Consider the following 23,557-nt stretch of genomic DNA (forward strand, 5'->3'; position numbering starts at 1 on the left):
CAGGCCAGTGGTCCATCTAGTCTAGCATCCTGTTTTCACAGTGGCCAGCCAGATACCCATGAGAAACCTGCAAGCAGGATTCAAGCACAAGAGCACTCTCCCCTCCAGCAGTTTCCAGCAGCTAATATTGAGAAGCATTATTGCCTCCAACAGTTGATGCAGAGCATAGCCATCATGGCTCATAGCCATTGATAGTCCTCTCCTCCATGAATTTTTCCAGTGCCCTTTTAAAGCCATTCAGATTGGTGACCATCACTGCCTCCTGTGAGAGTGAGTTCCCATAGTTTCGCTATGTGCTGTGTGAAGTACTTTTATCTGTCCTGAATCTTCCAGCATTCAGCTTCACAAGTTGTCCACTGGAGGGCACCACATTGGCAACCCCTGGTGTAGTCCCTACACCCAAATGGTACTAGGATGGTATTCCCTTCTCTCATTTCCCTTCCATGCTTAACTCTGACCTCAGATGGGGGAGAGGGGTGGAATGGGAGGGTGCAAAGGAAAAGGCTGGACTGAATTTTCAGGAGTCCTGGTTCTCTGGGTGAAATTTTGTGTTGAAAAACGCAATGGGGAAAACACAAGCAGTCTGATTGTAATTTCAATCCAAATAATTTGCATTAAGTTAGATTGCAGAATTTCTCAGTGCGGAATTTTGAGTTATTTGAGCTGCTTTTTTTAAAGCCCAGTGTGCACCCAGCCCTGATGAGAGCTTAACCATTGGCCTTTTGCAGCCTTCAGGTCTCAAGCACATGTGTTTTTGTGTACAAGAGCCAGGCAATAAGATGTTTTATTTCCCGGAAAGTTACATCCACTCTGAGGCTCCCCCCCCCATCTTTTCTGCTTTTTGCTTTTGGTGTGCACGCATGTGTTTATTGCCCTGTCTTGTTAAGGAAGGATTTATATGCTGGTGCTGACTGACCTGTGTTTTCTGCTCTTGAGCAAACTATCTAGGAGTGATAGTTTCCTTCCAGGGAAGTTTGACTCACTTGTATCTGGAAGCTGTCAGAAATAAGAGCTTGAAAAGGTCATGACAGATCACTAAAGATAAATGGTGAACGCAGAGAGGCTGTTACTGGGAAAACAAATGGCTTTTGTGTCTTTTGGAATGAAGGGACAAACTTTGCCTAGAGTCCTGGTGCGACCATCATACGTTTTCTCTCCACCCCCCTACACGCAAATTCTTAAATCCCTTGCGTATTTTAAAACCGGTGTGGTGTGGTGGCTAGAGTTTCAGACTAGGACCTGGGACACCAGGGTTCAAATCCCCACTTGGCCATGAAGCTCACTGAGGGTGGCCTTAGGATTGATCACTGCCTCTCAGCCTATTCTACCTCACAGGGTTCCTATCAGGATAAAATGGCAAGTGGGGAAAAGCATTCATGGCACCTTGAGCTCCTGGGAGAAAAAAGGTGGGATGCAAATGCAGTAAATAAGATTTAACCTCATAATTTTAATTCAATCTGGTTTTGTAAAATATATTCAATTGGCGGATTACTGTTTCCCTGTATACAACCCCTGCATGCGCCGTGAGAGCAGAGAGCTGGCCATCTCCTCTGCATTCTGCCTGCCAATCAGCATAGAAGCAAATGGCCACACTGGATGGAAACGGGTGCGGTTCTTATGCTATGGTTTTTTAGGTTATAGGAATTGGTGGGGGATCTAGGCATGCAACACACACACACACCATTTGCAGCATAAAGTGGAAACAACAGAAGACAATTTTGTTCCAACAAGTTTTCCTAGGTGGACAAACAGGTCTCTGCCACAGGCATCTTCTCTATGCTGGGTTGCAGCCAATGCCAGTTCTGTCTTATAGTAAACACAATGAAGTTAATGGGCTTGACCTACTCAGGCTCATTAACTTCAGGAGGTTGGATGCAACCCCTCAGGTTTGGTTTAAAAACAAAACAAAACCCTGCTTTTATTTTCCATGTTGTTTTTAACTCTCTTTGTTGCATTGCCTTGAGACATATTCGCAGAAGGCAAAAGAGTAGTCGTTGTTGTAACAACAACAGGGTGCATTCAACAAACGTTTACCGATCAGTTTTCCAGCCAGCCCAGAGCTTCCTCCAGGATACTATAAACTGCAAGGGGCTAGAAGGTTCTTCAGTTTTCACCATGGGTAGTCTCAGATTGGAATTCCCAAACTGGAGCCCCATATTCCTTCTCAGCTAAACAAAACCCTAAAAACAATTTTTATTGGTTTTTAAACAAATACAATAACAATAACCAGCATTACATCTAGTAGTGTTTGTTCTGTCCATTGACTTTAGACATTAATTCACACATTCAAGCCTATTACTTTAACTAACGTCTCCACTGAGAAGATGGAGCAGGTATAATAAGGACTTGATTTTGGTCATTAACATAGTTAAAGAAAGGGGTCCCTGTTTCTTGGAACGTGTCTCTATTCATTATGCCTTTAATTGCCCTCCTGTGTCTGGTGAGACACTCAGACATTGCTGTATCCCAGATATTGCTTCCTGCATTCTTATTTGAATTGGCCCTTTGTTTATAATCCTGAGGACTAGAATCTTACTCCATTTTTACAGGAACAAACATTGCTCAGTGGTAGAGCACCTGCTTTGCATGAACCGTTTACAGCATGAGCCTCTGTTCATGTGCAGCTTACCCCAGATCTCACTGGCTCATTCAACTGAACTACAATGATTGTAATATTTGGGGCAGAAAACCTGCTTTGCATGCAGAGGGTCCTCAGTGCAATTTCCATCAACTCCAGGTAGGGCTGGGAATGTCTCCCGCCTGAGATCCTAGAGAGCCTTTGCCAGTGAGGTTAGACAGAACAGAACTAGATGGACCAACCTTCTTATTTGGTATGAGGCTGCTATTTTGTTTGTTGTTTGGTTAGGGCCAGGTGTAAGAAAAATGCTACAGAACTGATCAAACTACACAGGTTTCGGCATAGTGCAAACCGAGCCAAATCCCCCCAAATGCTACAGGATTGATGAAACAATACAGGGGTGTTCGGCATTGTGGAAATGCCCCCCAAAAGGGTGGGAGGTGGCAATAAATGATGCAGGGGGAGAGAAAGAGGGGGTGGGAACGGAATTGACAAAGGATGCGTGGTCCTGCAGATCCATGCCTGAGCGAGGAGGTGCGAGCGATGCGATGATAACGGTTATAATAGATGGGGGTATACAGCAACAATTTGCAGATAAAAATAATAGGAAGTTTAAAGTGCATTTTACATGATAAAGGAAAGATGAAATGGGGCGAGAGGGGAGTTTGCTACATCCGAGGTGGCTCTGCAGTCTCTGCCTTCATTCGTGTGTGTGTGTGTGTGTGTGTGTGTGTGTGTGTGTGTATGTGAAGTAGCCTCCGTAGGAAAAGATTGATGCAACCAGAAGTGACCTTGGCTTGGAGCAGGAGTCGGTGATGTATGTATGAGCATCTCTCGGCTAAATGGACCCAGATTTGTAGTGCTAATATACATGGAAACCCAGAACCAGACTCAGGATGGCAATAAATCAACAGCCACTTTGGGTGTCATTTCTGGTTTATATTCCACTATTGTTCTATCACTTTAATTCATGTCACTATCATCTGTTCATCTGGAACAGTTTTATATAATTTTCCAGTGGAGTTACCTGACAAATCCTATCAAATTAACATGGGTGCATTAACAATATTGACTCCACTCTGTGCGAATTCTTGGAGTGGCACTGAATGAAATGTTTTTTTGTGTTTTTTTGCTGTTTGCCTTTTATGTTGTTTTTAATAAAGGGAAGAGAAGGCCCACAGGGACTATTTGTATTTGTTTTTTAATCTATTGAAGAAAGAGGATGTATGAGAGAAAAAGTATTGTGGTTTGTTTCCATTATAAAGTAGCTGTGCCTTTTCATTCTGCGCCACAGCTGGGCAAAAAATAGGAAGAAGTTTTTAACGTCAAGCCAACAGCTGCTAGTAATATTTCCACAGGGGAGATATGTAGATTTGTTTATTTGTTTATTTATTTATTGGACAACTGATGCTCAGTCTGCCAAGAGTGAAATGCTCTAATAAGGAAGCTTCTCTCCTGATAGAGAATCCAGCGTCTCCTCTTTCTCCCCCTTATTAGTTCACACACTACCGGCGTCCTTTTGGGCTCTTGACACCGTGCGTAATTGAAATATGGGATCTGGGATGGGAGGGGTGGGTGCTCGGGTGACAAATTGCACCACTTGATTAATTGAAATGCGCAGTGCCTTTGCTGGCGGGGCTGCTCCCAGCTCGGCTGCAGTGGTCAGGTTCCAAATGAGGGTTACGCTACATTTGGCCGCCCGCAGGAGCTAAGGTTAACACAACACGCGTGGAGGTCACCTGTTCCTCCTGCCTCCGGTTTCTCTTTCATGCCAGCCTGTCATGAGCTGGGTAGGTGCAGCAGAGGGAGCGGCTAAAAGGCAATGGTGGCTGCCACCTTGCTCCATCCCTGTAGTGGCGCCCACCTGGTGAGTAGGTTGCAAAACCCATTTGTGGTATAGGGCAGCAGGGTCTATTTGCAGACAGGTTGAAGGAATGCTCCCTCCCTCCCCAAACCAAGAGCAGAGAAAGTCTGCCTTGGGATGTTTAGCTGTCTTCTATTTGTTTATACTCAGAGCAGAGTTACTCAAGTCCATTAATTTCACTGGGTGTAAACCTGGTGTTGTTCTGGTGACCTCAGCATTTGATAGAGGAAAAAATAAGAATCCTGGCCCCTAAGGCTAAGCCTCTGTGGGCTTTTTAAAAAAAAAAATAAATCCCATCATCTCTGATGGATACCTGTACACCTGCCAGTCACAGTCCAAGACCAATCCTAGCTTTGGATACAAACCATAGATATTTAGAATCTGCCAATGGACCCTTAAGACACATGGAATCTGCTGGTGCATCTTTTTTGGTACAGGCAAATCCCAATTTATGCTGCGAGTTACATTCCAAGGTACCGCGTGTTTAAGTGAAAGCACGTACCGTACTTTTCCGTGTATAAGACTAGGTTTTTTTACTTTAAAATAAGGTTAACAATCTGGGGGTGTCTTATACATAGTGTATATGCCCATTTTCTAAATTTGGGGTCCCCAAAAGTAGGGGGCGTCTTATACATGGGGGCATCTTATACACAGAAAAATACGGTAGATTTGAAACATCACTGACAAAGCCTGCAAACACCCAGTTCTGCCCTTGCTCTGAACCATCCCTTTTTGTGACTTTTTGGGTCACTTCCAGGTCTAGCATTTTCCCCCAGTTTAAAATTGCTTATTTGCCTACAGTATTACAAACAGGTCGGGCTGCCTTGATATTTGAATCTGTGGTGTTCATAGCAAGCTTGGGTACTAATTCCTTGTGTTTGGATATGTGAATATTCCCATAACAAGCATTTAAATAGCAGGACATGCTTGTAAATTCACAGTTGTACAGTTAAAAGGAACCTTTGCCGTACTTAGCAGATAACTTTGCATGCATCAGACAACCAGCCACAACTTTATGAAAACACCAGATCAGTCTGTGACCAAGAAGTCACAGAGTCTACAGTTCCCCAGCAAAGGGGGAGGAGCCAAGGAAAAGTGGACTGGTGAGAGGCTCCAAGGGCCCCGGTACACTTCCAACCTTGCCAGGGCAAATTGCTCACTAGGATCTCTCCATGGTGCTGAGACAGCAAAGCTGCCTTGTCCTGGGGTGAGCTCCTCTGCAAGGCAGCCATAAAGAGTAGATAACATCAGTATTCCTAATGCTGGAAGACTTCAAAGGGCTGAGTGAAGGTGTCTTATGAAAATCTCTGAAGGAAGTTGTCATACCCAAAGAACAGATTGTCTGTGGATCCTAAATAGGTACTGCTTTTTCCCCCCATGGGAACTGACTCCAGGAGAGAGTTTGCACATCTAGAATTCATTATTTTAAAAAGGTAAAGGACCCCGACAGTTAAGTCCAGTCGCAAATGACTCTGGGGTTGTGGCGCTCATCTCACTTTACTGGCTGAGGGAGCCGACGTTTGTCCGCAGACAGTTTTTCCGGGTCATGTGGCCAGCATGACTAAGCTGCTTCTGGTGAAACCAGAGCAGTGCACGGAAACGCCGTTTACCTTCCCGCCGGAGCGGTACCTATTTATCTACTTGCACTTTGACGTGCTTTCAAACTACTAGGTTGGCAGGAGCTGGGACCAAACAACAGGAGCTTACCCCGTCACAGGGATTCAAACCGCCGACCTTCTGATCAGCAAACCCAAGGCTCAGTGGTTTAGACCACAGCGCCACCCGCATCCCATTCTTAAGCAGTACTATTTTTCTAGAAAAAGAGGTACCGAAACTCACCACGAATGCCTCAGTTGTTCTCTTAAAATGGCAATGGAACCCACCTGAGAGGTGCCAAAACTGAGTTCTGGTGAGTTTCCACTGTTCTTAAGATATTCATCTGAAACAGATGAAAGGACCAACTTGCCATAGAGTGAAAGGACATATGTGTGAAGAGGAGAATTATGATAAACTCACCCCTTTTTAATGGGTTCTTTGGTAATTCCTTCTGTTTCCTAAGTTCAGGAGTGTGTGCTGATCATTAAGTAGTGAACAAACAGCACTTTCAATGAATAATAGGAAGTTCTCTGCATGCTCAGGAAATCACACATTATTCAGTGTTAGGAGGGTGGAACTGTAGGAGAAAAAGAGAGGCAGCAAATTATCATTATCATTATTATCTATTAAATTTATATGCTGCCGTTCATCTGAATATCATGGGGCAGTTCACAACATAAAAATAAACACAAAATGAGAACACAAAATAGATAATAAAACAAAAATAAACCAATTATGCTGCTCCCACAAACACATTTAAATAGAACGTTTAATCAGAAAAAGGCCTGGTTATAGAGAAATGTTTTCACCTGCTACCTAAATATATGTAACAGACACCAGACAAGCCACCCTGGGAGAGCATTCCACAAACGGAGCCACTGCAGAAAAGGCCTGTTCTTGTGTTGGCACCCTCCAGGCCTCTTGCAGAAGAGGCACATGAAGAAGGAAGGGCCTCAGGTGATGAACTGGGTCAGTTCATATGGGGAGAGGCTGTCCTTGAGGTATTGCAGTCCTGAGCCGTTTAAGGCTTTATAGGTCAAAACCAGCACTTTGAATTGGGCCCAGAAACTAATTAGCAGCCAGTGCAGTCAGGCCAGGACTGGGGTAATATGCTCAAACCGTCTTGCCCCAGTGAGCAACCTGGCCACCCAATTGTGCACCACCTGAAGTTCTAAACTGTCTTCATAGGCAATAACCTAACCTAGAGGTTGGATTCCCCCCAGGCACCTGAAAACAACTGTGTGTGCCGTGTACCCAGTCCCATTGCCATGCCAGGGCTTGCACAGCAGACTTCAGAAAGTCATGGCACAGGTTCCTGTCTGCTTATGGTGAGAGGATGAAATAGGAGCCAGAACAGCACTAGGAAGAGGGAACTTTGAAGGCCCTGATGCACTAGCTCCCGCAACTCCTATGAGGAAAGGCTGGGACTCAGTGGTAGAACATCTGCTTTGCTTGCAGAAGGCCCAGGTTCAATCCCCATCATCTCCAGGTAGGGCTGGGAAAGACCCCTGCCTGAATCGCCACTGGAGAGCCACTGCCAGTCAGTGTAGCCAGTACTGAGCTACATGGACCAGTGGTCTAGCTTATTCTACAGCAGCTTCCTATGTTCTTATTTTAATCAGCCCTTTATTTAGAATCATGAGTGCTAGAATCTTATGTTAATTTCTATAAGACACGCTCTGTGGTAGAGCACCTACTTTCCATGCAGAATGTCCCAGGTTCAATCCCCAGCATTCCAGATGGGTCTGGGAGGGGGTCCGTGCCTGAAACCTTTGAAAGCCTCTGAGAGTCACTGTAAGCAATAGTGAGTTAGATGGACTAATTGTCTAAGGCAGTTTCCCATTTTCTGCATGTTAAAAGCTCATACAAATGAGCACTGAAATGAAATTAAAATGCTAGCAGTGTTACTGAACTGATTACACAAGATTTGGTGTCAACAAATGTGAATGCTAGCTTACCAATCATGGCCATAAATTTAATGCTGTTGACCAATGGTGAAGGCTTCTGTTATGCACTCCTTCTCAACAGTAAAAAATAAAACTCACTGGGGTCAGCATTTTAGTGTGAATTCCCCCTATCAATGCACACATTTACATGTAATGCAAACTTTTTTGCAAAACAATTTCCCTTGATATAATGCATTTATATGCACTCCTTCCTGAAGCACATGCTCTTTCGTATATATTATTTGGCCAGCGAACTGCACTGCGAAATTCAGAGAAGTGTAAATTTCAAAGGACTTCTGTCTTTGGGTTTGTGCATTGTTTTGGAAAGTGCAAATTTAGAAAGGTTTGCCAAAGTCTAATTGAACTTAACGGTGCTTGCTTCTTCAGTAGACATGTAAAATACTAGAAGTTGATGGAATGAATGCTTTTCTTTCCAGTGCATTAGTGAACTGTGGAATCGTGTTGAGGGGTTTCGACGTTCACCGTATCCTCCATTTTTAGTTTTGTTTATAGATGCAATGGGGACATGTCCTTGCTTACCAAGAGTTCTATGTGTGCACGAAGAAGCTATGGATCGGGGCTAGGAAACGGCTGTGTGTTTTCATATGAAGAGCCAGGTTAGGCTCTTGCAGCAAAACACATTAGTTTTGCCTCAAGCCCCTTGATAATTTTGCTATATCTTTTGTGCTGTTTGGGGTTATATTTTCCAGAGATTGTGATTTGGGAGGGGGCAGAAGGAGAGTATTTGTATTTCTTAGACCTCCCTTTCTTCTCCCTTCCTTCCTTTAAAAATGATCTCAGAATAATCTCATATAATTTTTTTTAAAAATCTGAGAGAGAGCTGGGGAAAGAACCTCTCTGCTTTTTCACTCCCCCGCCCCCTTTAGACAAAGAAACAGCTTCCCCTGCATGTTGTTTTTAAATACTCTTTATTCCTTTTGCCTATTTCAGCGTGACCTTGACCTATAACTCATGACCTAAAAATGTAATTACTTTTAAGTCTTCCCCGCACAGCTGCCACTATGAAAAAGTATATAGAGAGGTTTGGTCACTCATGTCAGAGGAGAAACCTTGTAATTGTAAGTTAAGCAATGAGATGCTGTCCATTCTTGCTCCGCACAGCAAGGTTGTTGCTTTCGAGGAGAGGAGGGATGGGGAAACCCATAATAGAATCTGTTATAAATTACCAAGCCTCTCCCAGGGTAGATTAACTTCTTAGTTAGCTCCTTTGGCATCTTGGAGGAAGCAATGGCTGTTAAGATTTGCTTCCTTTTCTTTCTTTCTTTCTTTCTTTCTTTCTTTCTTTCTTTCTTTCTTTCTTTCTTTGTTCATTCACCAGTGAAATTCAAAGGGGTGAAAATACAGTGACTGTGTTACTACTCAACATGCCAGACTGGAGACTTTGTTCAGGAGGCAGCATATTTATATTATATTATATTATATTATATTATATTATATTATATTATATTATATTATATTATATTATTAATATGTTTTATTATATTGTAGATATATAGTTAAGAGTTTCAGGCTTCCTTCCAAGATGTCCTCCTCTCTCTGGGTGAAGTGCAGAAATAAAAAGCCCAGATCAATAATTCATAACATCAGAACTCCAGTTTCAACAATAGCCAAACTGGCGAGAATGGTAGATTAACCCAACATGTGAAAGCAAATATGCAGCACAGTGGATAAAGAGCAAAACAAAAGCCAACACACAAATAACAGTGCACTTGAACATACATAGGGAAAGGTCATAGCTTGGTGGTAGAGCTGCTGCTTTGCATGCAGAGAGCCCCAGCTTCAGCCCCTGTTGCCTCCAGGTAGGACTGGGAATGTCCCCTGCCAGGCACCCTGGAGAGCTGCTGCCAGTCAGTGTAGACAATACTGAGCTAGGTACACCAGTGGTCTGAGTTAGCGTAAGGCAGATTGAAACCAGCAAACACCAGGAAGGCCACACACAAACATGGGGGCAGGGAATGTTAAACCTGCTCGCTCAAAAACCTGCTTGTTTGTTTTTGTCTCTGGGCACTCAGGCATTTCGGGAGACAAGGTGGAGGTGGATCCTGTAACAAATCAGAAAGCCAGCACTAAGTTCTGGATTAAGCAGAAGCCCATCTCCATCGATTGTGAGCTCCTCTGCACTTGTGACCTTGCAGAAGAAAAGAGCCCAAGTGAGTATCCTGCCCATCTTCCCAGTTTCCTCCTGGCCCCATCTCACTTCCCTTCCATCCACCCTGCCCATCCAACCTATTGTTTTATAGATTATAAATGCCACATTGATTTCTCAGTCATATAATATGCCTTTTGTTGTAATTGTGATGTTTAGCTCATTTTTAGTCACTGTTTTGTTAATAGTGCTGTATTTTATAGATTGCAACTGTTTTATTAATGATTTGTTAATTATTGTATGGGACTTATGCTGTATTTGCGATGTTCTATTATTGTTATTTATTGTTTGTAAGCTCCTTTCAGATTCATTTGAATGAAAAGTGGCATAGAAATACAATAAATCAAATCAAACCAGTAGTCAAATATCCTCCCCTCAAAGGCTTCCCCGCTCCAGCCAAACCCTGCCAGCCAAATTCCAGTGTAGTCCATGTCATATAGCAGTTAAAGTGCTGTACTTCAACCTGGGAGACCAGGATTCAAATCCTCCCTCAGCCATGAAGCTCCCTGGGTGACCTTGTGCCAATCACTGCCTCTCAGCCTCACCTACCTTACAGGCTTGTTGTGGGGATTAAATGAGAATGAGGAGAAACCTGCACACCCCTTTAGCTCCTTGAAGAAAAGATGGGATATAAATGCAGTGCTGTGCGATCTGGTGATCTGTGCAGGCTCATCCTTTAGTGCACTGGTGGGGAACCTCTGACCTATGGACCTAATTATGTCCAGCACAGATTCCACCAACCCCACTCCCACAACCTATGTCCCCATCTCACACCTGGTGTTGTATACGGCATCAACCACAAGGCATGTACCAGGGTTTTTTTTGTCTATAAGACTCACTTTTTCCCTCCTAAAAAGTAAGGGGAAATGTGTGTGCGTCTTATGGAGCGAATACAGGCTGTGCAGCTATCCCAGAAGCCAGAACAGCAAGAGGGATCGCTGCTTTCACTGCGCAGTGATCCCTCTTGCTGTTCTGGCTTCTGGCTTTTCCTCCTCCAAAAGCTAGGTGCATCTTGTGGTCTGGTGTGTCTTATAGAGTGAAAAATATGGTAAATATGCAGCTGCAAAGGAACACTGCATTTAGCAGCAGAAGCAAAACTCATTTCATTTCTGTAATCATGAGTGTGTTCTGATTTAAAGTGAATTCAAAATGTGAAGCTGGACATGTTCAGGATATGATGATGATGATGACGATGATGGTGATGGCAAATGTTAATTGTATGTTTCACAACTGAAACAATACAGTTTGGGTATAAGAACATAAGCAGAACCTGGTTGCTGGATCAGATCAATGGCCCTTCCAGTCCAGGATCTGTTCTCTCAGTGTCCAGCTAGATTCCCCAAGGGGAATCCCACAAGCAGGACCTAAGCACAAGAATACACTCCCCTCCTGTGGTTTTCAGTAACTGGTATTCAGAAGCATTCCTGCCCCTGTGTCATCAGACCACTAAGTTGAGGGTAAAACTGCACCCACAAGCATTCTCCCTCTGGGTCAGATGGTTAGTGTGGGTAAGCAGGCAGCAATGGCAGCAGGGCCAAAGACCCTAACGATCAGCAGAGTATGGATGTTGGTAGGTGTCCCACAATGTAAACAAACTGATTCCTGCCCTGACAGTTCGTATGTGCAGGCAGGTAGGGTAAGAATTCATTTCTCCAGTGGACTCAGTTGCCATTCTGTGCCAGCACCCTTATGTTATTATGCAGCTGAAGGCAGAAAATACTAACCTAACAATTCCCAACCCCAATGTGCTCAATCTAGCTAATTTAGACAGGTTGGCCAACATAGTACCCGTGGGCACCAGTGTTCAACTACTGCCTCTTGTGGCACCCACAAAAAGTCTCAGTAAAAATCCCCTCAAATATCCACAGTGAGATGTTGTTTGCTGTTTCTGCTCTGTTCCTGTTCACTCTGGCTCAGCCTCTTCTCTGTGCCCCAATGGCAGCCATTTTGTGTTACGTCTCTCCCCTCCCCCACCCTCTCTCTCTCACACACAGCAGCCATTTTGCAACTGGTGCCTATAGCACTTCCTCAAAATTCCAGTGTGCCCACTAGCTCAAAAAGTTAAGTAACCCATGGTTTAGGAAAAAAGGATCACTAAATGGGGAGAGAATAGAGGTCTATAGTAACATGCATAGGGTAGAGAAAGTGGACCAATAAATTATTATCTACCCGTCAATAATATGAAATAGATCAAGGTCTCATCCAATGCAACAGGATGGGATTTTATGCCTTCTTTCTTAATTGGATAAATCTTAGATCCAACAGGGGGAAAGTACTTCTTCACATAATACAGAATTGCGCTATGGAATTCACTCCTATAAAATGGGACCACACAGTCCCAGATTTAGACGGCTTTTTAAAAAGCAGAGGGTGGCCTGACTGGAAACATTTGACTGGCTGGGAGCTGGGAGCTGGGATGCTGGGCTGGGTGGACCTTTGCATCTCTTTCAGCAGGGCTCTTTCTATTTTTTTATGGAGTACCTGTGCCCCTGGAATAGAAGCTTGAGGGATAAATACAAATACAACTTTGTATGAAATGTGCATGACCAAACAGTTATTTTCTCATGATTTGATTTGATTATTATTGGGGGAAGTGGGATAATCACACACATAAACACACACACAGGATTTGAACATGTGATTTTTTTTTGTTATAGTTCACAGTTTAAATAGTTATTTTGACGTACATTTTTTTTTCATTTTGACATGCGTTAGACTTTTTCCCCCTTCTTTAGATTGTAAACCTATGGGTAGGGACTGTCTTCTTTTGACTATACATCTTTCTAGGAACCTTTTTGGCTGAAGAACAGGGTACAAATGCCCTAAACAAAAAACAAACAAAAAAATAGTTACTGGGGATTGCTCCCTAAGTGAAGCTGCAATACATAAATAATGAGAGAAAGTGACTGAGTCAAGATCCAGAAGGCCCCCCCTCACGCTCCCAAGCATTACAGTGCACAGACCCCTAATTTCCACTTTCCTGGTTTCCTGTGCCTAAAGCTCTCAGGGAACGGGAGTGAAGCTTGCAGCTATTTGAATCCCACCCATGTTGTCTTCCCTACAATCTTGAGGCTCTTTTCTAAGCAACAACCAGGTCACCCTCCACAATCAAACTTTTGTGCAACATAATTATTCAGGATCTAGCCAATCCTTCATCCTTGGGGTCCAGGACCCGGTCCCTAGCTAGACCACTTTGGCTCATTCGCCTTTTTGTAATGTCAGAAGGATCTCTGGGGACCTTTAAGCGGCATATGGAGGTTGCACATGGCTTGAAAGGAACTTTGGTCTTAACTGCACTGTACATCGTTCCCCACACAGATGGGAAAAGAGCGTCCTTTTCAAACTCCTGGAGGAATTTAAGTCAAGAATCCTTGCCCAGAAGAATAGCAGCTTGAGTTGAGGAAAGATGCATTTTGCGCCTTAGGAAATTCAGCCTGGAGGTGAATCCATTCAGTTTTAATTTCTCTTTGGGTACACCTCAAAATATATTTATGCTTTTGTTCAACAGTGATCTATAACTGCACATGGTTTATGTATACTGTTTGATAGCACTGTAGTTTTTAAATTTTGTATAACTTTTTAAAAATTAACTGCGAGTAAGGTAACAAAAATAGATATTTATGGCTTTAAAATAATGAAAAAAAAAATCAACAACTTTTTGCATGAGGAAAGGATGAGTTCAGTGATGGAACACGCGCTTACCATGTGGAACATCCCTGATTTAATGTCCAGGGCAAAACCACTGTCAGAAATCCTGGGGAGCCTCTGCCATACAGTGTAGACAGTGCAGTGGTACCTCGGGTTACATACGCTTCAGGTTACATACGCTTCAGTTACAGACTCCGCTAACCCAGAAATAGTACCTCAGGTTAAGAACTTTGCTTCAGGATGAGAACAGAAATCATGCTCTGGCGGTGCGGCAGCAGCAGGAGGCCCCATTAGCTAAAGTGCTTCAGGTTAAGAACAGTTTCAGGTTAAGAACAGACCTCCGAAACGAATTAAGTACTTAAGCCGAGGTACCACTGTATTGACTTTGATGGAGTGATGATTTGCTTCAGTATAAGGCAACTTATTGTGTTCCTGGAAAGAGTTGTAACTCAGTAGATTTCCAGATACTCTGTTTTCCATGCTGAAGGTCCCAGGTCCCATCCGCAGCTTCTCCAGTGGGTCTGGGAGTGCCCTTTCCCTGAAATCCTAGAGAGCTGCTGCCAGTCAGTGTAGACACTGCTGAACTAGGTGGACCCAATTGTCTGACCCACTGGAAGTCATCTGTTTGCTGACATTCCCTGGCATTGTCTCATCGTGCCTTGCAGGAGGTTCACAGCAAAGCAGGTTCTTTGTCACCCATTCTGGGGCTTTTTCTTCAATGAGTCTCTTTTGAACCTTTAAAGAGGGGAAGTAACACTTATAACACTTATTTGGGTGGATGAAGGAATGATGCTTTCTTCATAGCCCCAGGTTTGCCTGTGATCCTATCAGCAACGTGATATATGTTTGTTGCAGAGTTTACATCAAAAATTATTCCTGGGGCTTCCTTGAAATGAATTATGGCAGAGGGAGCGAGGCTGAGGGGGAGATAACGGTTTTTGAGTTCTGCAATATATTTTGTTTCCATGTTTTTATCTCTTGTAACACAACCATCCTCCATCTACTCTTTCCGAGGTGCACTGGAACGTGTCACAAACGGATGGTCCTGCACTTCCACTGTACAAAGACGCCTTTGCTCTTTTGTTAAAAAGAGACTCCCTCTCCAAAGGCGTCAACTTCTGATTTCAATAACATAAACCTCTTTCCTCTACCCTGATCACCAGTGAATACCCTTCAGAAACATCTCTTAAATGTTGGTGTCTGTGGACATAGGGCTGTATCCAGCGCTCATCCCTACTCAGAGTAGAACCCCTCCCCAGAATCACACACTTCTTGGGATTCCAATTGCACCTCCCCATCCGTCTAGGATGTTCCCTTTGGTTTTCCAGCTCCAACGCTCCAACCTTCTCCTGATCCATTCAGGCCTCAGATTTCCATGGGACCCAGGATAGAACTGTTGCCTGCTGGAATAATTTGGCAGCTTGAAGATGCCCTGATGCACAGGGATGTGTCAGAGTCGTTTCTGCTCCTAATTGGCCTTTGAGAATATTTCTGCCTCTTATGCTAGGCTGGCTCAAGGTTCTGAATCTTTATTTGCCATATAAATCCGGCTGCTTGAACTCAAACACTGGGAGAGGTGCTTGTAAAACCCCAAGCCCATTAGAATCTTGCAAAACACCATATCTATAAAGTGCTTGTTTAAATCAACCACCATCTGATTATCACAAAAGATTTTGCAGGTTTTGAATCTTGAGGGGAAGCGTCCTGTCGTTAACGAGGAAGATTTAAGTCTTAATAAAGGAGCTACCATTTTTATTGCCAAAAAAGAGCCCTGTATCTCAATTAAGCGTACATAATATAAAGTCTAAAGGAAGCAACGTAATAAGCTTAATACAATTATGTCCTTTGGCAATAGTGTAATTTAAAGGAAATCTGATTCTCTTAATGTCTCTTTACATTGTTTGAGGAGAAGACAGGTCGGGAGTCAGTTCCTCAAGCCATTGCCTGTTCCACAAAAACAAACTCTTGTGGGTGGAACATGACCAATGAAGGCTGTGTGGCTGTTAACTTAAGAATATCAGAAGTTCCCTGATGGATCAGCCCAGTGGCCCATCTAGTCTATAATCTTGTTCTTGCAGTGGCCAATCAGAGGCCTCTGAGAGGCCCTGAATCCCACCGCACCCTCCCTCCCTGTGATGTTCAGCAGTTGGTATATAGAGGGATACTGCCTCTGACTGTGAAGGCAGAACATAGTCCTTGTGGCTTATAGCCATGTTGTGCTGCTGAAAAATTGAGGCAGGGCAGCGATTTTGACCAAGTGTTCAAATGAGTGACTTGCTTTGTTGACTCATTCATGAGGGTTTGGCCTCCAGATCTGTTTCCTTTCAAACCTGGAGCACCACAAGAGCTTTACTGCATTGGGCCAAGCATGCAGCCAGAATGGGGGCAGAGCCTCCAGGTGCTATTGGGCTACAACTCCCAGGGATGAGGGCCCTCCTCTATCATTCAGCTGCAGCAGAGGCAGGAGAGCAAGGCCTCTCCCATTGGCTAAGCTGAGAGACCAGCTACCATTTGGCCCCTCCTCAAGCTGTTTCCATTCAAGCTGGGAATCATAGAAGCCAACTCCCAGGGGCCAAGGTCCCTTAGCTCCCCACCCCCTAAAATGTTTGAGGGGGCTGCCCTCCCAAAGTTGATGGGCACTATCATTCAAATGGGGTGTGATGGGGTGGGGCTTACCTGGAACCCCACCCCAATATTTTATTCAAGTTGGCACCCCTGCTGAGAATTCTGAGAACAACTATATTACTTTAAGGATTAATGCTCAAGATTGTTTACCTCATTCCTCCACATCCCTTTTTTGTGTGTGTTGTGTCTCTGAGATTGCAGACAATTAGTACTTTTCTGGAGTGACAGCTTGCATACCAGAACTTTAGATTTGTGCATTTAAAATGGATTAAAGCCCTCCACTTTTGCACCTTAGCGCAAAAATACCAGACTTTTTTTAGTTTTGGAAAATGTGGGGTGAATGGGAAGACATGTAAACATCCTGAAGGCAAATCAGGATGAATGCTCAGTAAAGACCGAGTGTAATCTAACCTCTGTATAAGCTTTATGCAAACAAAGCAGGATGAAGGCTCCATAAACAGGTTATCTGGAAGGGCTGCAAGCCTGCAGGCAGGGATTGTCTATTTATCTTCTGTATAGCACTTAAAACATTTTAGGCATTTGAGAATGATACACAATAATGATAATTCTTCTGCATTAGCTTCTCCCAGCCTTCTAACATGTGGCAACCACACGGTAGTGCCACCCACCAACCTCAGAAGCCAGTGGTGTTGTTGCCAAGCATTGAGCTTGGTGGCAAGAGCATTAAAAACCCAATCCATGTCAACCATTTTCCTCCCCATTGTTTTACTAAATTCACTTATTAGGAGCATAGGAAACTTCTTTCTACTGAGTCATACCCATTGATCCTTCTAGCCAAGCACTGTCTATGCTGACGTAACAGCAGCTCTCCAGAGTTTCAGGCAGCAGGCCTTTCTCAGCCCAACCTGGAGGTGCCAGGGCTTGAACCCAAGACCGTCCCCATGGAAAGCAAATGCACTGCTGTTGCTGTTCACTTGTAAAGAAAGGAATACTTCGGCCCTTCTGGTTCTGAATACAGGGGCTGAATTAAACAGTACAAGTACTGCATTGTACTGAGTCAAACCCATTGATCCATCTAGTTCTGCATTGGCACTGATTGACAGCTTGCCTGGGTTTCAAGCAGGGAGCCTCTCCCAGCTCTACTTGGAGGTGCCTTTGGGGATTGAACTTGGGACCTTCTGCATACAATGCTCTGCCACTGAGCTACGGCCTCATCCCCATTAATAGAATAATTTCTATCTAAATGGAATTTCGTCATTCTCTGGCAGCAATACTTTCCGTTCTCCCCAGCGGCCCTACTCCACACACACACAACACCCCTCTGCGGGCCCCACGCATGTACACTGGTGGCTCCCAAGTTGTAATTTAATTGCCTGGATTGTGGCTCACGGTTTTAAGATTCCCTTTCGATTCCTGTTCCATTGTTGTGCTGGGGCTTAACAGAATGTTAACCTGGTAATAGGCGCAGGGGCCTTCCCATTATGTGTCTTGCTATCGAGCGGTTCTGCATGGCTAGTTAAGGAAGATGGCGAGAAGATTAATGAAAGCTGCCTAATACAGCAGAGGGGTGGTAGGTACCTCCGCACAATACTTCCAGCTAGGGCATATTAGAGCTGAACCAGAGCACAGCTTTCTCCTATGCTGCCACCCCCCCTCCTCCCTTTTCCTTTATCCCGCAACCTTTGAACCCTCCTCACTGTCGAGAGCTGCCAAGAGGGCCGACGTTTTGATTGATGTTGCTACACGAGTCAGTCCTTTTTCCCGTCGAATTTGGCATCTCCACGAAAATAGCTTTCTCCAGCACAATCCGGGCTGGCTTGTAAGTGATAGCCAAATTAACAGGCCCCCAAATGCTGTTGTTTTGTTTTAGCCTTTGTTTTTGAGATGCGGTAAGCATTCGCAGCCAAAGGTGTCTTCGTTTCCTGGGCTGAACACATTGGGCGTAGCAGCATCCTTGTGAGTTTACAAATGGGGTTATGTTAGGACCCAGACCCAGAAATCAACAGGATGTTTTGTTTGCTGAGCGCATCTGTTTATTTAAGTTTCCACTGGTCCTGAAAGCGCTGCAATGACTTGCCAGTGAACTGCTGGGCCCAATTCAAGGTTTTAGTCCTAGCATACAAAGCTTAAATGGTTTGGAACCTAAGGACGTAAAAGAGCACCTTCCCCAACATTTTGAACCCTGAGGTCAGCAGTTAAGGCCATGTTGGTTGTGCCACCACAAGGGGCTGCCCATGTGATGTTGGCCTGTAATGAGCCTTCTCAGTGGTGGGTCCCCATTTGTGGAATGCCCCCCCCCCTTGGTGAGGTTTGTCTGCTTCCCTCATTATCAGCTTTCAGGAAGATTTTAAAAACATTCCTGTTTGTCCAGGCTTTTGAAAAATGCTGCTCCTGGCAACCATTAAATCATTGGCTTAGAGAATGTGATTGCTTTCAATTGTTTTTAAAATGTTTTTAATTGTTTCTAGAATGCTTTTTAATGAAATTGATGTATTCGCCCTGGGCTCCTTTGGGAGGAAGCACAGAGTAGAAAAATGGATAAATTCTCATCATCGCAGCCACTGCCTCTTCGCTTATAAAGTTGCCTGAGTCTTGAGATCCATGTCTGAGGTCCTAATCAGAATTCTGCTGTTGTCAGCACCAGAGACAGGACCTTTTCTCCTGTGGCACAGAATGCTGAAGAGCTTTCCTCAAGCCAATGTCCACCAGATGTTTTGAATCACCATCAGCCCTATCCCGCATGGGCATGGTAGTCAAAAGCATCTGGAAGGCACCAGCTTGGGGGAGGCTGATTCAGAGCATGGTTGGTCCCGTGAGACATCCATCCGGCCCCCTCTCTGCTCACCTTTCATCAGGTACCTAAGACTTGATGTCTGTGTCAACGGGGCCTTTTTAGACTTCCTTAAATGCTTTATGTTCCTGATTAGGATGGTTGGGTATTTAGATTACATTTTAATGATGCCATTTTGCATTTATTGCTTTTGTTGTGTCTTTATTGGATTTCCATTCAGCCACCTTTGAGTATCAGTGATAGGAAGCTTTGCTACATTTGCATCCCTAAGAACAGAAGCATTTTCAACATTTGTTGAAAACTTCCTTTTGCCCCAATCCTACTCAAATTAAGTCTGTTTAATTCCTGCAGTTTTTAATTCTTGTTTCAATATCATTAGTTTTAAGTTCTGTTTCTGTACTCTGTTAGGGTTTTCCTCTGAACACAGAGCAGTTTATAAATTCAGAAATAAAAATCAGAAAATAAGCTAATGGGGTTCCAAGTAGTCTCCCATCCAGAAACTGACCAGACCTGGGCCCGCTTAACTTCAGCAAAGTGGTTGTTCATGTCCCTCTAGGACATGGCTCTGTGTTTAGTGTCAGGCTAGAAGTGGAGAAACCCAGATTCAAATCCCTGCTCAGCCACAAAGTTCACCAAGTAGCATTGCACCAGTTGCAATCTCTCAGCCTAACCCACCTCGTAGGCTTGTTGTGAGGATAAAACAGGGAAGTCGTGTGTGCCGCCATTATGTCTTTCTTTGGAGGATAGGATTGCAGTGTCAAGGTCTCAGTGATGCCTTTTTATAACTCAAACCTGGAGGAGGATGTCGACAAAATTAGAAGTAATTGGCTCTGGCGCCATCTGCTGTTGGGCTCCCCTCCTTCCACCCTAATAGCCTTGATGGGGACCAACCACAGCAGAAGAGTGATCAGTGCATGGTCATAGACACAGGATGGCAGCTATTGTGTGCTTCCTGATAAAACCGAAGATAGTTACTGAAAATGGGGTCAGGAAAGCACATTCTGTGTCTTGACAGTACTCTACTTCCATGTGGAATGCCAGCCACACACACTGGAGGTTCTAGAGATGTATGAGCTGTGGCTATTGAATGGTGGTGTGGAGATGTTCAAAAGCCCTCTCTTCCTTCTGGGCCAGAACCAGACTCTGAAATTGCACTGGCATGGAGACTGCAAAATTAAGTCCCAAGAGGCTCTTAACTTTTCTCTTTCATGTCTTCCTTTGATTCACCCCTTCCTCTGTTTAAAACACTTTCTCCCTCTAGACCCAGGGAAAGGCCAGCTTCCACCACTGACTACTCTTGAGAGCAAGGCCAACACTGGCATGGTGGATGAGGTATGCAAGCAAAGTTGGGACGGGCTGCAGCTCAGCGGCAGAGCATCTGCTTTGCATGCAGAAGGTCCAACGTTCATTCACGGCATCTCCAGGTAGGGCTGGGAGTGCCCCCTGCCTGAAAGCCAGGAGTACCACTGCCAGTCAGTGTAGATAGTGCTGAGCTAGATGGACCCAGTCGTCTGATCCAGTAGAAGGCAGCTTCCTACGTTTGCTGGTATCTCTTGGCATGGTGCCATCAGATGCTGCAGGAGCTTCATGGCAAAACTCTTGTCTCTCGTCACCCATTCCAGGGCTTTTCTTTGATGAGTCCCTTTTAAAGACCTGCTGTCAGTAAGTGCAAACGGTACTGAGCTAGTTGGATTAAGGACCCAATTCAGTATGAAGCAGCCTTCTCCATTCCTAAAGATGGGCTTTCCCCATTGCTTTTGAGCTGGGAGTTCTATCATATAGCAGCCTGCTCCAAGCAGGTGTGCCTGTCGGCTTCTCACACACCCCAAAAGGACCCCAGCTTATTAGACACATCCATTCAGCAATGACACCTCTCTCTCTCTCTCTCTCTCTCTCTCTCTCTCTCTGTGTGTGTGTGTGTGTGTACACGCACACAGAGTGCTCCAGAGCACCATCAGGAAGAGACCATTCATTGCCTCATCCTCTTTAACAAATATGTTCGTAGCCCTATTAAAAGGGGGGCTTCATCTATCCTGTCAAAGGCAGCCTGCTGGGTCTTTCTCCCTCTCTTTCTTTCTTCCCCCTCCCCAGTTTAATTACACTATCCAATTAAAACTCCTTTGCTGCATTTGGATTCGCTTCTCCTTGGGCTTGAGTGGATATGACATTTACAAGGCTCGGCTCTCAAGCAGACAATGGCGTGATTGATGAGGTGCAGACGTGGCAAAGGAGCCCGATCGCAACTGTGGAAAGGCTGCTTAGTGCAATTTGATTTATTTATCATCTCTTCCAAAACAAGGGGGCGGGGGGGGGCCTTCTTGCAGAGAGTAAGCTTAAAAGGGATGAGAACCAATGGGGTTTGGGCACTAGAGGACTCTGCCTCAACAACTCAAAAAGCTTCTTGTTTTAGATGTCAGGAGTAGCAGAGGCAGGATCCGGCCTCCTTGTTTGAGGGCACTATTTGCCACCTGGATGCGAGAAGTCTTGGGTTCTGATCTCATATCACTGGATGAAAAGCAGGCATACATTTTTTTGTCTTAGGTTGACTCCTGACTTAGGTCACATCCACACCATGCATGTAAAGCACTCTTATACCTTTTTAAAGGTCTTGGAGAATCCTGAGAGCTGCAATTTGTTAGGGGTGCTGAGAATTCTAGGCCTGTGTGGTCAGCACCCTTAACAAACTACAGATCCCATAATTCTTTGGGGAGGAAGCCATGACTGTTAAAGTGGTATAAGAGTGCTTTAGATTTATTGGTGAGGATGTGGTCTTCGAAGGCTTTCAGGGGTGGGGTGAATTGGGGTGAACAACAGCTATTAAAATCATAGAATTTAGCTGTTAAAGAGCCAAATACTGAGTGGTATCTGTGTAAGAAGCTGAATGCCAAAGCACAAAAAATACCAACTTTTTGGGAGTACAGATCACCTCAGTCGTAATTCATCGCAATCTCAAAAGTAATTAAAATAAGGGAGGGTTAGCTGACTTAATGTCTAACCTTCCTTAAGTACTAAGGTCTGAGGACCTTAAGTACTAAGTACTGAGGACTAACCTTCTGGACTATTATGTGGTGTTTGGGCATGATAGAGGTTCCTCACTTTAAGTCACTCATCCTGTCCGAAAACTTGTCACAGTTTCCTCCATAGGCTTTCTCACAAATGAATATAGCTGAAAGGCAGTGAAGGTTTAGGATCAGTTTTTAATTCTACTAGATAGGCTACTTTCTGAGGTTGACATGCCCATCTGCCCTCATTTCCCTCTGCAGCACAAGCAGTAACCACCTTCTTTATTGTTGGGCCCACTCAACTGCTCCATCCTCTTGAGCCTGTCATCGCATGCCAGGGAGTCTCTAACGCACCAAAGGTTTGAGACCCATTTCCCAGGGTGTTGCTGCTGTTGCATGCTGACCGCTAGGAGCCACAGGCGAGAGCTGAGTGCAGGGTGGCGACCAAAGGAAGACAAACTACTCCAGACTACTAGTGCTTGCTAGTAGTACATGTGAAAATGATCCAGGGGTCTTCACAAACCACGAGTTTAACATGAGTCAACAGTGTGATGCATCAGCAAAAAATAATAATAATCTAATATTATTCTAGGCTGCATCAACAGAAGTAAAGTGTCCAGATCAAGGGAAGTAATAGTACCACTCTATTCTGCCTTGGTCAGACCCCACCTGGAATACTGTTCTAGTTCTGGGCACAATTTAAAAAGGATATTGACAAGCTGGAACTTGTGCAGAGGAGAGTGACCAAGATTATCAAGAGTCTGGAAACCAATTCTTATGAGGAGCCATTGAGGGAGTTGGATATACAGTGGTACCTCGGGTTACATATGCTTCAGGTTACAGATGCTTCAGGTTACAGACTCCGCTAACCCAGAAATAGTACCTCGGGTTAAGAACTTTGCTTCAGGATGAGAACAGAAATTGTGCAGCAGCGGAGCGGCGGCAGCAGGAGGCTTGGTGCTTCAGGTTAAGAAAGTGGTGCTTCAGGTTAAGAACAGTTTTGGGTTAAGAATGGACCTCCAGAACGAATTAAGTACTTAACCCGAGGTACCACTGTATTTGGCCTGGATAAGAGGAGACTGAGAGGAAATAGGATAGGCATCTTCAAATATCTAAAGGGCTGTCACATGGAAGATTGAGCAACCTTGTTTTCTCCTGCTCTGGAGGGTAGAACCCAAATTGAGTTACAAGAAAGAAGATTCCGATTAAATATCAGGAAGAACTTTCTGATAGTAAGAGCTGTCAGTGGAACGTCTCCCTCGGAAGGTGGTGGATTCTCCTTCCTTGGAGGTTTCTAAACAGAGGTTGGACAGTCATCTGTCATGGATGCTTTAGCTGAGATTCCTGCATTGCAGGGGTTTGGAATAGATGACCCTTGG

At 44.4% G+C, this 23,557-nt stretch overlaps 1 protein-coding gene across 10 annotated transcripts in view; it reads left to right on the forward strand.

The window, feature by feature from the left end:
- MAPKAP1 (MAPK associated protein 1) overlaps positions 1 to 23,557 on the forward strand; it is a 181,937-nt gene that overhangs the window by 138,150 nt on the left and 20,230 nt on the right. For 8 of the 10 annotated variants that reach the window (XR_013834848.1, XM_079962112.1, XM_079962114.1 and 5 more), the window contains one exon: positions 10,018 to 10,155. Coding sequence is in view for 9 of the 10 variants with exons in the window: in XM_079962112.1 (XP_079818238.1) it covers positions 10,018 to 10,155 (138 nt within the window). In the remaining variant the exon portion in view is untranslated. Of the gene's footprint in view, positions 1 to 10,017; positions 10,156 to 13,469; positions 13,592 to 23,557 lie in introns of all 10 variants that reach the window. The other 2 variants (XM_079962116.1, XM_079962117.1) reach the window with 1 other exon arrangement.

The sequence above is a fragment of the Podarcis cretensis genome (genome assembly GCF_951804945.1).
Source record: "Podarcis cretensis genome assembly, chromosome: Z".
NCBI classification, from domain to species: Eukaryota; Metazoa; Chordata; class Lepidosauria; order Squamata; family Lacertidae; genus Podarcis; species Podarcis cretensis.